General features: G+C 40.2%; 1 protein-coding gene across 1 annotated transcript in view; it reads left to right on the top strand.

The window, feature by feature from the left end:
• Nucleotides 1–15,196, top strand: part of ADAMTS12 (ADAM metallopeptidase with thrombospondin type 1 motif 12) — a 141,056-nt gene that overhangs the window by 77,409 nt on the left and 48,451 nt on the right. Inside the window, exons 7-12 of the mRNA XM_027709467.1 lie at nt 854–1,003; nt 3,494–3,637; nt 4,292–4,436; nt 8,443–8,535; nt 8,771–8,916; nt 9,752–9,921. Of these exons, the coding sequence (XP_027565268.1) occupies nt 854–1,003; nt 3,494–3,637; nt 4,292–4,436; nt 8,443–8,535; nt 8,771–8,916; nt 9,752–9,921 (848 nt within the window). The remainder of the gene's footprint in view (nt 1–853; nt 1,004–3,493; nt 3,638–4,291; nt 4,437–8,442; nt 8,536–8,770; nt 8,917–9,751; nt 9,922–15,196) is intronic.

Here is a 15,196-nt window from a genome sequence, read left to right as displayed (position 1 = left end):
CAGAATGGAAAAGTATTTTGCAAACATGGTGTAATTTATTTTTAAACTTTAAAATATATGCTTTTTTAATATCTCCATATATAAGGAGAAACAAAATATTTTATTATGTGTGAGCAAGGGAGGAACAGAAAACCTAAGTGATGTCTGAGGTTACAATGGGAGTTTGTGTCATGGCATGAAATGGGACTTCTGCAGGTCTGTAAAAATGGATTAAGTCTGCACACAATTGACAGAAGAGATCGGGGCTATGGTCTAAAAAAAATAGTCCTAAGTTAAAATCTACCTGGCAAAAAAAAAAAAAAACCAGAAAAAAATCCCAAGTGGTTCAGCAAAAAAAGAGAATCACAGAATCATTTAGGTTGGAAAAGACCTCCAAGATTGACAAGTCCAACCTTTGACCAATCTCCACCTTGTCAGCATTTTTTTTCATCAAAAATTTTTGAATAAGAATGCGAAATAAGATCTCACAAAGATGCATGATTTACCTCTCCAAATAAAAAGGCTTCAAACAGTTCACTTGAATGAAGCTGAGGTATGATGACTTTAACAGTACTTCAAAATCCTGTTAGAGTTGGAGGTTCTAAAACTTTTTCTTATGTGGGTTCACAGTAAGTGTATGTATTTAGACACTACAGCCACATAAATATTGGCTACAAATTATAGCAGTATAACAATAGCAATAGAGCAAGTGTATGTTGTTGCATATATGTTTGTAAAATGTTATCACTACGCTCTGCTTAAAATGCGAATTCACACTGATACATTACAAGGTGGAGACTTGTCACCCGATGACAGTGACACTCCACAGTTGATTTTAAGCACTTTAACTGACACATCTCTTTTGTGATTCTAGAAAGGACATTTGTGCTGGCATGAATCGTCCATGTGAAACCTTAGGTTTGTCTCACCTGTCAGGCATGTGTCAACCTCACAGAAGCTGCAACATCAATGAAGATTCTGGCCTTCCATTGGCTTTCACTATTGCTCATGAACTTGGACACAGGTATAGCAGGCAGTGAAGGGGGGGACCTCTCTGAGCTTAGCATTTGTGTGTTAATACTCAAATTGCCAGATACAAACAAAACAAGAAGTGAGTTAATGTTTCTATTATTAAAGTCAAAACTGTGTTGGTTTTTTCAAAGCAAAGGAATAAAAAAGAAATTCTTAAGCCTTTGACCTGTATTTACGTAAGCAGCTATTCAGTCTGTCGCTTTTAACAGTGTCTGTTAAAATCATGCTAATTTTTCCAAACATAGCTAAATTTCCATGCTATTACTTTAGGTGATCTCCAGATCAATCCAAAACATTTACAGAAAACACACCTGTTTCATTATGTCAAGGTATTTCAATACTGCAGATTAGCTAGAAAACATTTTTAACTGAAGTAGTCAAATTCGTATATTAAATCTTATATTTAGTATTTTTTCTTCCATTCTGATGAACTAATGAAGTTGCTGTTTGGCATTTCTTAATAAGTGATATCTTCTGTATGGTAGTATTGCTATTTTAGGGACACTTAGGTTAAGGTAACTAAAGTTCCTGGACATTTAGTTTCACACATGGTTAAATTTTTTTTTATGATTGGGTACTTTTGCTTGAACTGGATTTCTCAGAATTTTGAATTTCTGGGGATGTTTTGGTTAGTTAGTTGGCTTATTAACTCACTTGAAAAAAATTTGATTTTTGAATTTATTTTGACACAGCTGTTTTCCTGGGGGCAAAGCATTATCTCATGGATACTCTGGTTTGACTGTAATGCCTAGGCTTTTCAACTGGACTGTGTTGCTTGGCCAGGTTACATGTTCATTGGTGTATCTACAATCACATTAATTTCATTGTGCACCCAGCCACCAATCAGGATGAAGTTCTGTATTTCCTGATAGGATGTAATAATTATGATGATGGTAATGACCCTGTCACCCATTAACTGGCTTTTCTTTATTCAATCTCTCCATTGCCAGAAAGGAAATAATATAGGTAAATAATGCTGAAATCACTACAATTTGATCTGGGTGCTGTTGGCTTAGTTACTTGGTCCCCACAGCCTGCTGCTGACAGTGAGCTTTTTTCATTAGCAATAGTAATCTGAAGGCACTTTTTCCCCATAGATCCATGTGTGACCTTCTCCCGGTCTAGCCTGGGTGGCTGGTAACTCTCTGTCCTTTGGATGCTGTGAGACTGAGCACTGCTATACTTGCCCTTGCAGGAGCGGTGCAGGGTTTAAGGATTGTCTCCATAAATGGCATGGAATACCGTAGGGTTTGTTGTTACCTTGTTGAGCTCAAACTAGGTTAGAGTTCATACACTGAAAAGTTCAGTATGGATGAAGTCTGTAAGAAGAGATGAACAAAAAATGAGAAGATAGATATGCACATTCCTTAGATGATTATGAGAAGTCAACTCTTCACTGTACTGTCCCTCTAGATGTTTGCAGCCTCCTGCTTCAGCAGACGCTGTTCATGGAAAAGATCCTGTTAGCAAGGGTCATACTTGCTTTTATGTCTCTGACTCATGACTGGGGTCGATTCTGACTGTAATTGTGCTCTGCTTTTGGAACTTTTGAGTCATGGTATGATTACATTTTCCAGAAACATAATCTTAAGTGGTTTGAACTTACTTTGTCTGATTCGTGACTGAATCATAGCCTGAGAAAGTTCTCACTGCTCTTAAGACTTAGACACCTTCAGCTGTTAACAGTGTAGGTGTCAATGTCTTCATATATCAATATCTTCATATGTTATTATTTCAGATTACCTTCATGTTGAGGTGACATAGAGGCATAGTTGAATAGTTGCAACTCATCTGTAGTTTTTTATATTTATGACTTCTACAAGCTGTTGAATAAAAAAAATTTTCAGTAAGTCAGAGAAGTTGGAGAGAACCTGCTATGGAGATCTGTTAGTAACGCACAGGTTGAGAAAGCTAAGCAGGAAGATGGAGTAGAGGTTGGAGAGAAATTCACTGAACATTCAATAATTTTGTAAACAGTATCTGTGTTGCAATCTATCAAAAGAGTTTTAAGAGGAAACAAGCAATAGAAACATGATTATGAGAGAATCTAAGACAGAATGTAACAAACCTGACCTTTAGTTAAAGTTGTGCAGGTTTGCACCAAGAGCTAGGAGGTGGTCTTAGCCATAGCAGCTATAACACAGCTTTTAGGTTTAAACTGTGGCTTCTGGCCCTACTGCAGCACTAGCATTTGCACTCCCTTAAAGGTACCCGAGTAAAGTCTGTGACAGTCTGTTCTTTATTTTGTGCAGAAAAATATCGCTGTGCGTAACAGATGTGTTTGATACACTGTGGGAGTATAGATTTTTCATAGTTTTGGGTCATAAGCTCTGTATATTTTTTTTTTAGCAAACAGGTATCTACAGCTCAGCAGGGGAGGAAGCAATGTAAGTGTCTTTTTAAACACAATGTGGAACCCATAGTTAGGTGTTGTGGTACAACCAATCAGCTGGAGTGATTAGATGTTGTTTTTTATCTCCAGTTTTGGAATCCAGCACGATGGAAAAGAGAATGACTGTGAGCCTGTTGGAAAACGCCCATATATTATGTCCCGACAGTTGCAATATGATCCTACTCCACTCACCTGGTCTCAGTGCAGCAAGGAGTACATCACACGTTTCCTAGAGTGAGTGAGCAGGTGGTAGCATTTGCCTGAATTGAGTACAACTTAGTATGAAATGTTTATGTGGAGTTTAAAGTAAATCTTGTATTATTATATTGATAAATGGGGGGGGGGGGATTTAGTGTGCTTGAGTTAATTACTATGGAAGGCATAGCACAAGTTCTATTAACTGTTCTATTCTGTTGTCTGGAAGCGAACTCAAATCTGTCATATTGGCTCAGGTTTGGTGCAATCTGCAGGTTTTTGCAGTTACCAGGAAGAAAGGAGCCTTTCCATCAACACTTGACAAAACTTTATAGACTTTGCCTTTGGCCACAACAACATGTGCTTGGCTTTAATGACTTGTTCTTTTTAAGGGCAGCAATATTGTATAACTTTAATGTGTGGAGTTCTCTGAAGCCACTTTGCAAACCATAATGATCTCACGATATTTCCACTTTGACAAGCTGTATTTTCCTTTTGTAAACCATCCATTACTAGATGAAGTAAGTAATTTGTTAGCAGCACTCCAGCATAACTTAGCTGGAATCTGGAAGTATTATTTCCAAAGGCCATAAGCAAGATTACCTTTAAGAGTTAGATATTGAAAGTCTGTATAGAAGTGTCATAAAATGTGGTAGTAGGTTTTTTTTTTAATATGCAGTTTTTGGCTTTTAGCCGAGGGTGGGGATTCTGTCTGGATGATATACCCCAAAAAGAAGTTTTAAAGTCCCCAATCATTGCTCCTGGAGTGATTTATGATGTGCACCACCAATGCCAGCTTCAATATGGTTCCAATGCTACCTTCTGTGAAGATGTGGACGTAAGTGCTCTATGTTTTTCTTCAGTCTCCTAATAAAAATTTAAATTTCTTGAGTGGCGTGGAAGTGCAGTCAGTGAACCACAGCTGCTAACTACAAATGCAGCATGTTCAGAATCTCATAGGCTAGATGTGCTGGGATTGCCTAGCACTGTTTTAATTCTGCTCTGCAGATTCTGGAAGTGAGCTGTAGCACTTTTTGCCTTGTATTTCATCTCTACTGAATCTGAACCATATCAATCACTAAATGCCTGTCCTTTAGCAGTGGAGTAATTTTGTTGTCAAACTTATAATACTGATCTTTTGTAAATTATCAGTGCAGATTAAATCTCATTTAAAAAAAATTCTTCAACCCTACAGCTTCCAACTGACCAAATCACTCTGGAAACAAACCTTCAGTTCCAGGAAGAGTTTTCTGAAGAAATCGAGATTATGCTCTCTGATTTTTCACACTTTTGATGGTCTAAAAATAAAAGAATATTTTAGCCCATGTGAAAAATATTTATTTTGAAAAATCTTTATTTTCCCATCAAACATTAGATTTTTTATGCAGAAATGCATAGTTTGCAATGTACCCACCCAGGGCTCTGTCTCACAGAATAGCAAAACAGTGTTATTTGAAGATGCAAGAGAGCAGTACAGTCACAGCAATGCAACTCTCACAAGATCTAGGAGCCACTGCAGAGTAACAGGTTATATTAGCTAAGGTGCATTGGTATGCTATTTTACCTGCACCTGGCATGTCCAGAGCTCTTTGGGTGTGTAACAGCATTTTCCTACATAGAACAGTTCAGAAACAGTGTTTTCAAGTGCTAGGCTAGCTAAGAGATCACTAAATTTTGTAGCAATGTGCAGTAAATATTGGAGATAGCATCCAGCTTGCTCGTCCTGTTAGACGCAGAAGGGGTGCTTTGGCTCTCAGCAGTGCTGGTATGAGCACAGCTGTGGACTGGGGACTGCTCATTTTGACTGTTTATTCCATTCAGATAATTATGTGTATCTTCATCTACCGTTCTATTAAGGAAATTATTTCTGATTAATCTTTTCAACCTTAATAGATAACATGATTACCAGTCTTGAACTGCAACTACTGAATCTGAAGCAGGTATTGAAAGATTGCTTTCATTACCTGCTGTTCCAGTTTCCTCAGTTACTGTAATTTGTCTGTTGGTACAGATAGAAAATTAAGATGTAATTTTGCAGTATTGGTTCAGTCTGTCTCTACTTGGGTTTGAACCTAATAGGTCTTTACATTCAACATCTCCTGATTAACCAATTTTACAGCTAGACATATGTCACGAAATTAAGTGGTATCATCTCATTTTGCATTTTACTGAGAGGCCTGTATTTTGCTGGCAGCTGCACTGGCAAGAGATGGAATTGTGAATAGTACAGTCTAGCTGGAATATTGAATCATCAGTATTGTCCTTTTTTCTATGAGGTCTGACTGTTCTTTGCCTTTCCTCTATTCACTTAATCTTGCTCACTGAGAAGGCTACTTTTGTTTTATAACTTTTAATGTCTGACTGAACTTGATCCACAGGTTCTTTTTGAGGGAAGAATCTGCATTTAGCTGAAGACGCCCTAGGGGTCAGTGATTACACTTAGCAAAAATAATGTTTATAATTCAGATAGTGTTTTCCACAAACCATTTAGGTTCATGGAAACTTCTCTAAGCATCATCCTGAAGTACATGAATAATGTCCTTCTAATAAGGTAAAGAAAAGCAAAATAAATATTAGGTGGAGGAATTTTCCAAGTCATAGCTAGATCCATGGCTTCCTATACAATAGTCTGTAGGAGCTCAAAATCCTCGTCTTATTATCCTCTCTTTATCTTCAAAATTTGCACTGACTTCTGTGACAGTGGGTTTATTTGGATTCAGACCCTGATCTGATAGATTGGGTGGAAAGTGTATATTCATATTTCTGATGAATAAAAAACACTTGCATTACAGTGAGTCCATGGTAGTCATGAATTTCTGCCTGTTATCTCCAAAGGCACACATTAAATGCGTCGTCATCTCATATTTCAGTATTCTTTAAGATCGAGAGAAGCTCTGATACATGGAGATCAATATGTAAAAATTCTTGCAAAGCTAAAGAATTTCCTCTGTAAACTCTTGACTTTGAAGTCTATAGGTGCACCTCATAAAAAAGTAACTGCCAGTGGAAAGCTGTGTTCAGTTTCTGTGCCAGTTTCTTGGGTATCTGAGGCACAATGCAAGAGTACACTTTATACATTAAAAACTCAAAACATGTTCTATATACAAGAGTAAAAGATGAATTTCATAATGAGAGAAAATTCATCAGCTGGAACAGTTGGGTAGCTCTGCCTTAAGAACCTGACAACAATGGTTTTACAAAAAGTTAGTAATGCCACCCTTGCACTGCAAAACAAAGTTTGACTTGTGTACATTGCCTCAAAACAGCAAAGAGAGCCAAGATTCAGTGCCCCAGACATTGTATTTCAACTGGAGACTTGGAGTGCTTTGAGATTTTCTGGGCTATCAACTTTTTTTTTTGGTGCTCTAGATAAACAGGGTGAACACACAATGGAGAAAGTAAATAAAAGGCAACTCTCTGAAAGAAGACTGTGCCCAAACTTAGCTATTTTAAATAGAAGCAAATCAGAAACGAGCAGCCAGGTTTTGCATTCCCACTTGGCCAAACAGTTCTGCTAGCTCTTTGGGGCTGCGTTTTTGCAAATGCCCAGTTTATATGTTGGCTCCCAAATTTGGCATGTGACTTGCTCTCAGAATCCCAATGGGAGATGCTAATGGGATCCTTCTTATCCACTCCTTTTTCTGATGACACTTACAGCTGCCCCCCTGCTTCACAGGTTCATGCAGCCAGCTCTGTTCCCTCTTCCAGTGATGGACTCTGCAGTCCAAATAGCCTCAGTCAAGACTTGGCCCAAAGCCCCTGGGCTTTTTCTTCTGTTGTTTCAGTTGGGAATGCACAGTCTCCCCGAGAGCCTTGGTTTCTCTAGCTTGGAAGTGGTTTTTCACACAAAGCCGCTGATCATTCAGCAGTTTCCAAGTGTGGAGGGCTCCTGTGTGTTAAACAAAAGCTGGTATGCATGGGAACTGAGGAGGGAGGAATAGCCCTCATTGTCTATCCTTACTCTCTAGAGAATAGTTCTGATTGAGTGCAGCTGATTTGATATATGGTAGATGTAATGTTTCTTGCCCTGCTTGCTTTGTTGACTCTCAGGAGTTTCTGTCTCTTCTGTGGAGTTGACCACTGCATGTGGAGCAGCAGCTGGAATCTTGTGCTTTACTGGCAATCGATTGTACAGAACTGGCACCAGTTTCTGAGTTGCTTAATATGCAGGCATCCACTAACCAGAGACCTTAACCTACACAGCCCACTATGCTTTTTTCTCTCCCAGCTAGCCTGGACTGCTTTTTTAAAGATAATTTCCCTGCCATCTCTCCGTTTTAAGAGACCTGATCACTTTTTCCTCATCTAGTTTTGGGATCTCCATTAATATTAGCTGGCTGTTGTACTTGGAGACATGATATTGTCTGTACTTACCTGGCTGCTGTAACCTTCTTTGATTTTGCTGTCTGTTTTCAGGCAGACAGCAATGCAAAATTGAACATTGTATTCCTTAGTACTCATCAAATGAAAATAGTACACTTTTCTGTTCACCTGAGCGATAAAAAAGTAGTGGCCAAAGTCTGTTAAGCCATTGCTGGGAATAGCTGGGAGCTGAGCAGCCAATGAGGAGAATATTTGTACTTACGTAGCTCAGAGAATGCACTTGATAGTATTTACCATTGTTTATTTTTCAAATAGTCCCTCCTTGTACAGTAAGAACAAGTACCTAAATTTGGACCCTTGGTGGGTCCTAACTTGCGGAAAGCCCCAAACATTTTCCTCTGGAAATATGACCCTTACAAGGATTTGTAAGTGGATGTACAAAACTGAAGAAGACTTTCGAAAATCTTGGCCATAGGAGTTCAGCCCTGCTTCAGATTGCTGCCGTTTTCTTTCTTTTTCAGAACCTTTGCCAAACACTCTGGTGCTCGGTGAAAGGCTCCTGCCGCTCCAAACTGGATGCAGCTGCGGATGGCACTCGGTGTGGAGAAAACAAGGTGAGTGTGAGCCACGCTGCTGGCAAGCTGTGCTGCCTGCAAAAGGGCAGCTGAGGAGTCATGAATAGCTCTGCCATTGTTCAGAGTGAAAGAAGCTCATCCTGTGACATCTCCATTCACATTTCCACTTAAGTGGAACTGAAATAACCTTCAGAACTGAAATGACGAATAATTCCCAGTAACATTTCCTGTGATAATGATCTTAAGCTGCTTGTGCTTTCTCTTCTCTCCTCAGTGGTGCTTCTCTGGTGAGTGTATTACAGTAGGCAAGACTCCCGAAGTAATCCATGGCGGATGGGGGATTTGGTCATCCTGGTCCCATTGCACAAGGACATGTGGGGCAGGAGTTCAAAGCGCAGAGAGACCCTGCGATAACCCAGAGTAAGCTGAGTGCACAGTCTTTTCTTGCCTTTTATTCAACATCTTTCAGTTACTTAGGACACTGTAAGCTCTTTTGTATGAGACTGTTGCTAGCAGGTGCCACACCAACACAGACCATGACACCTCCTTCCCAGTTAAGCATACCCGTGTGAAATTCAGCTGGCTCATCTTTTGCAATAGTCATCGTGTTCTTTAATCCTTACCCTCCATGGTCCTTATTTCTACACAAAATCAAAACCCCCGAACCCTGTTGTTTAGCATTCAGGCTTTGCAGGAATGATATAAATACTACTTTATTAATAGTGCAATGAATAAATAAATGTCCTCAAGCACCAGCTGAGAGCAGTATCTATCAATCTGACCCTGAGAACTCATCTTTCGTGTTTTGTTTTAGTCATCAGCTTTGTTTGAGCTTCAGATACGTGAGTTGTCAGGTACAGAACATGAAAGGCAGAATTAGTGGATACATATCTGAGTTAATGACTCTACATCTCACTTTCAGAAGTTACTAAAAGGGTGCCTAACAGCGGGAGTAATTTGTCTTTTCTAAGCGAACTGTCAAATGTTCTGGAAAGTATGGGAGTTTAGGGGGATCTCTTTGATAAGTTAATTTATTGTGAGCTCAGCCGGGTAGTGCCAAACACTACTTTGGGATACATAGATTTTTGTGCTCCATAATGAGATGTTTGAGTACTTAAACATGTGAACAGGATCTCTATGCTGTAAAGGATTGAGATTCACCTTGTTGTGCCACTGGAACCTGAAATATATTCTTCATTTAAAATTATTTTTTTACACAGAGTCTGAGGTCCCAATCTAATTGTTCCTTTTGTAGACCACAGTTTGGAGGAGACTACTGCACTGGAGAAAGGAAACGCTATCGCATGTGTAACATCAGCCCCTGTCCCAAAGACTTGCCAACCTTTCGTCAGATGCAATGCAGTGAATTTGACACAGTTCCCTACCAGAATGAATTCTACCACTGGGTTCCCGTTTATAACACAGGTACGAAGCTACAAATATTTTTTTAATGTTTTATATAAAAAGTCAAAGTTACAGACCCATGAGAAACCATTTTGGGGGCAAGAAGTCACTAAATTGTATGTCTTTTAATTAATTAGAGAGAAAAATCTGGTGTGCCTCCATGTGCAACTGTGCTTTTTGTTCGTACACAAAGGCAGTGATTCTCTACACATAGGTGTTTTTTCAGAGCTCTGGTGATAATGGCTGTGATTGTAACTAGTCCGGTTCCTGGGAAGAAGAACTGAGCACTAAGAAAAGCTGTTGAAATCATGCCTGTGCTCATTGTTTGTGGTAGGCCTAACCCATCTTTTCCAGTTTCAACCACAGAACAAGGGGTAGTGGAGTGTAGAGCTGCATGTTTGGCCCTGCAGGCATCACCGTACCCAATATATGGAGCTGTTCCCCTGCACAAATGTGTCTTTACTATTTCAAACTCAGATCTGTATGGTAGGTGTACCTGGCACCACACTGAAGAAGTAATATCTCAACAGGTTTAGTATCATGCTGCTCTGCATTGTAGAGACAGACTTGATGACTGCCTTATGACTTGCTTTGTAACAGCTAGTTATGAAATACAAGCATAATAGTTATTATATGCAGTATATTATATATGCAGTTTGATTCTTGGCATGTGCATAAATGTAAGGTGCAGATTATCCAGTAGAATCATTGGATAATCATTGGATAAAGTAGAATTGTTAGAGTTGAAAGAGACCTCTGGAGCTCATCCAGTCCAACCCCCCTGCCAAGGCAGGGTTACCTAGAGCAGGTTACACAGGAACACTTCCAAGTGGGGTTTGAATGTCTCCAGAGAGATGCTCTTGGACATTCCTATTCCTGTTTTCTATTTCTATTCCTATTTCCTTATTTCTATTCCTATTCCAGTTCTGTGCCACCTTCAACCTAAAGAGATTGAGGTAAGACTTCTTGTGTTTTAGTTCTTTGGCCGTTGCTCCTTGTCCTGTTGCTGGGCACCACTGAAAAGAGTCTGACACCGTCCTCTTGGCACCTGCCTTTGAAATACTTACATGAATTAATGAGATCCCCTCTTGGTCTTCTCTAGGCTAATCAGGCCCAGCTCCTGCAGTCTCTCCTCATAAGAGAGATGCTTGAGACCCTTAATCATCTCTGTGGCCTCTCCAGTAGTTCCTTGTCTTTCTGGTACTGAGGAGCCCAGAACTGGACTCAGTACTCCAGATGTGGCCTCACTAGGGCCAAATAGGAAGGAGAGGATCACCTCCCTTGATCTACTGGCCACACTCTTCCCAATGCACCCCAGGATACCACTGGCCCCCCTACCAGTAAAGCCACACTTGCTGGCTCATGGTCAACTTGCCACACCCACCAAAATCCCAGGCCCTTCTCTGCAGAGCTGCTCTGCAGACCCCAACCTGTGCTGGTACTTGGGGTTACTCCTACCCAAGTGCAGGACTCTACACTTACCCTTGTTGAACCTCATTAGATTTTTCTCCAGCCAGCTTTTCAGCCTACAGAGGTCCTGCTGAATGGCAGCACAGCCTTCAGGTGTGTCAGTCACTCCCCCCAGTTTCGTATCATCACCAAACTTGCTAGCAGTGTATTTTTTATGAAAAAATAAGCCGGTTAAGGTAGCGAAGATCAAGGTTAAAGTTCCAGTTTCATTTGCCAATAATATTTTTCAGCATGTTCATTGCATTTTCAGTTATTGGGAGTTCTGAATTGGTTTCCTAGATTTCAGCTACTGTTTCAATTTCATCTAAAAAATTGCAGATGAACCCAGAGCAGACAGACTTCTAGGAAAATTTGCAATGAAAGAAAATATGGTTGATACAAAAAGCTTTTTTTTTTGGAAGGACTCCCATTAGAACCCTGGCAAATGATAACAGCCTAAGGTTGAGGCCAAAACCAAACTCTTAAAACATTTTCTGCAGTCACCTGCCATTGAAATTAGGGTTCCAGACCTCTGTTAATCAGGATGTACCACTGCAGGTACAGCTTTGGCTCTGTTCATGTCCTCTCTTGGATAGTGCTACAGAAGTGGTAGTTCCGCATGTGCACTTCTTGCAGAAGGTCTGTTTTTAAAGGGCATTAAGAATCATGAAACAAATGCTTCCTGCACAATGTAAGGCATAGCATTTTAAAAGTAAATACTTCCTGCTGAGCCTGATATATTTCATCTGGAACATCCTTTGCAAAATCCTTCAAGTACCGAGGAAACATCTTTTTCTGTGGCTTAAAAAGCTTTTTGACTGTTTTCACCCATTTTCACAGCAGCCAGAATTTCAGCCTACATGTCTTCACCATTATCTGTGAAGTCCTTAATATTTGCACTTTCAGTCTTACATTCTATTAACAGCATTTGAAGTGTTTTCTTGCTGCTAAACTCTAAACTTAAAATAATACTGGCTTCCTCAGACAGGCAGGCTCTCCTAATAACACTCGTATAAGCAGAGATTTGGACAAATTCTGTGCTGGTCCTTCATCTGACATCATCGTCGTATAGCTGAGGGTGGGTGGTTCTTATGGGCACACTTCCCCCACAAAAACAAGCTGGTTTTGAGACTTACTCACAATGTCCGCCATGTTGTAAGTACACCAACCACTGTCAGTGTATACTAGCTTCCCTTACTTTCTCCCTTTACTTGTGCAATCCAATATTAAAGATTTTTAATGGCATTCTGTCAATACTTTAGTTTGCTGCCAAGAAGATTTTGGCTTTTCTGCTGGGTTAATCCTGGCTGGACACCAGATGCCCACTAAAGCCAGTGTGTCACTCCCTTCCTAGGCTGGACTGGGGAGAGAGAATATAACAAAAGGCTTGTTGGTCAAGATAAGAGCAAGGAGAGATCACTCACTGCTTACCATCATGGGCAAAACAGGTTCGACTTGGGGAAATTAGTTTAATGTATTACCAATCAAATCATAGAAGAGTAATGAGAAATAAAAACCAAACTCTAAAACACCTACCATCCACTCCTCCCTTCTTCCCAGGCTTAACTTGACTCTTAATTTTGTCTGTCTCTTCCCCCACAGCAGAGTAGTGGGATGTGGAATAGGGGCTGTGGAACTTCAGCTCTGGCACCTGGAGCACCTTCTCCCCCTCCTCCTTCACCAACCTTGGTGCCTGCAGAGCAGTTCCTCTCACACATTCTCACTCCTCTCTCCTGACAGCAGTTGTGCAGCAGTTTTTTTCCCTTTCTTAAATACATTATCCCAGAAGTGCTGCCACCCTCGCTAGTGGGTTTGGCGTTGACCAGCGGTAGGACCATCTTGTATCTGTCTGGCATTGGCTCTGTCAGACATGGAGGAAGCTTCTGGCACCTTCTCACAGAAGCCTCCCCTGCACCCCTCCCCACTACCAAAATCTTGCCACGCAAACCCAATACAGCTTGTGTTTTAGTGTCAGTCATTTTAAATCCTGTCATGCTGCACATGGGATATAAGAGGAAAAGAAAAGTAAGCTTTCCTAAACCCTGAGTACACATACAGGTTTTGCGTGGATGTGTCAAGCTGAGGAGATGAATTCCTGAGCTAGACATTCTGTGACATTTTAGACATTCTGTGTTCCTTCATCCTGCTGGGAAAAACAGTAAATTATCGGGATGGTCACAACTCCATCTTCTGGCTTTAATTTCATAGCTTACGTAAAGCAGTTATAGTAAATGTCACATAACTAAATAGTCTTTTCTGTTGTGTAAATTGTACCTTCACAAGAGGACGAAGACTTTTTTTGAACAGCTTATGATTTAGTATACAATGATGCAACAAACAGCTTTACAAGCAGCTGGGCAGAGAAGTAGTAAATTATATCTTGCTATTATCTAGGCTGCCTGTGTTTAAGGTTCCAGTTCAGAATTTTCTGTTTTAAATGACTTTGTGCCTGTTGGGAAACTTGCATAGTCCTTTTATGGAATTGTTCTGGACTGCAGAAACATATGTGCTCAAGCTGGAACCTTTGAGTATCTCTGGGAGCCTTAAAATGATGAGGACTTTCAAGTTCAAGGGTGACTAAACCATCCAGCAGCTCTAAGCAGGACATTTGCTGAATTTTTTTCATGACCCAGGCCCCTGTTCTGTCGTTTTAGTCAGACTTTGGGGCTAATCTACTTCTCTTGCCATCAGGCTGACCCCACATTTGTTTATTTCATACCACTTGACAAATTCCATTTATATGAATCTGATAGCTTCTCAGGGTTTAACTTCCACGTACAAGACCATGTGACTAACTTTATTATCATATAACTTTAGTATTCTGTAACCACCTTTATTTACTCAGTGCCAGGATCATTTAACATACTGTCAGATAGGGGTTGTGTTGTTAAACTGTTTTAAATTTCGTATTTATTTCAAAATATGTCTGTGTATCAAGTAAGATCAGTTCTCATACAGTCACAGGGGCTGAGCTAACAACATGAAATAAGGTTTCTGCTGCCACTGTTTTGAAATAAAAGTAGTTTCTTTTGGAGTTCCAAACTTGGTTAAAGTGATCAAGTAGCTTCACCTGAGCTTCCTCCCCCCCGTTTTGTCCATGTTTGGTAATTGTCTTTTCTAATTTTCTATGGTTTGGATTTCCACAGCTAATTGTGAGTTCTCATAGAGGTGAGGGTTTGAAGAGAAGAGGCCCACCTCTTTTCTTCCTTGTGAAGGAGGGAAAAACATTGAAGCCTTATCTTCTGCTGACAGACACATTAATTACATCCTTCTTAGTCAGGTTAAGCTGGATCCTTTTTGCATGGGAACTCATGGGAGTCAGCTAGGAGGTAAACAAATTTAAATTGGGAAGGAAATACGTTCCTTTCTAGTTATCTTCATGTTGTTCTGTTTGCACATGGTGAATCTGAACTTTGTTATAGTATAGATAGGGGGGAAAAAAATCACATGCCAGCTTTGCTGGCTTGCTTCCTCAGTCTATTCTGATTACAGATAAGTCACTGGGCGCTTATGGGAGTTCTGTGGCTTGGGATTCCATTACATCTGTGTTTCTCCCTTGTATTAGATGATTGATCTCATCTCTGGTCAAATTAGCAGTATAATCTTGGTGAAGGACATGGGCACTACATAAAAGAATAGATGGAATTTTTCTAGACTGCTAAGTGTTGGTGGCACCTCAGCTGAAATCTTATGTCCAGATAGGAGCAAAGTACTGGCAGAAGGACGCAGCCAACTGGAGGAGGTTTACAGGAGAGCAACGTAGAAGTCAAGAAGTCACTGAGGGACTTTTTTCAAGGATAGGATGTAGAGATAGGACAAAGGGAATGGCTTTAAACTGACAGAGGAC

Source organism: Neopelma chrysocephalum, unplaced genomic scaffold (genome assembly GCF_003984885.1).
Source record: "Neopelma chrysocephalum unplaced genomic scaffold, ASM398488v2 Primary Assembly neopelma1_96780, whole genome shotgun sequence".
Classification (NCBI taxonomy): Eukaryota; Metazoa; Chordata; class Aves; order Passeriformes; family Pipridae; genus Neopelma; species Neopelma chrysocephalum.
Note: the sequence above shows the minus strand (reverse complement) of the source record. Positions and strands in the feature narration are given on the sequence as shown.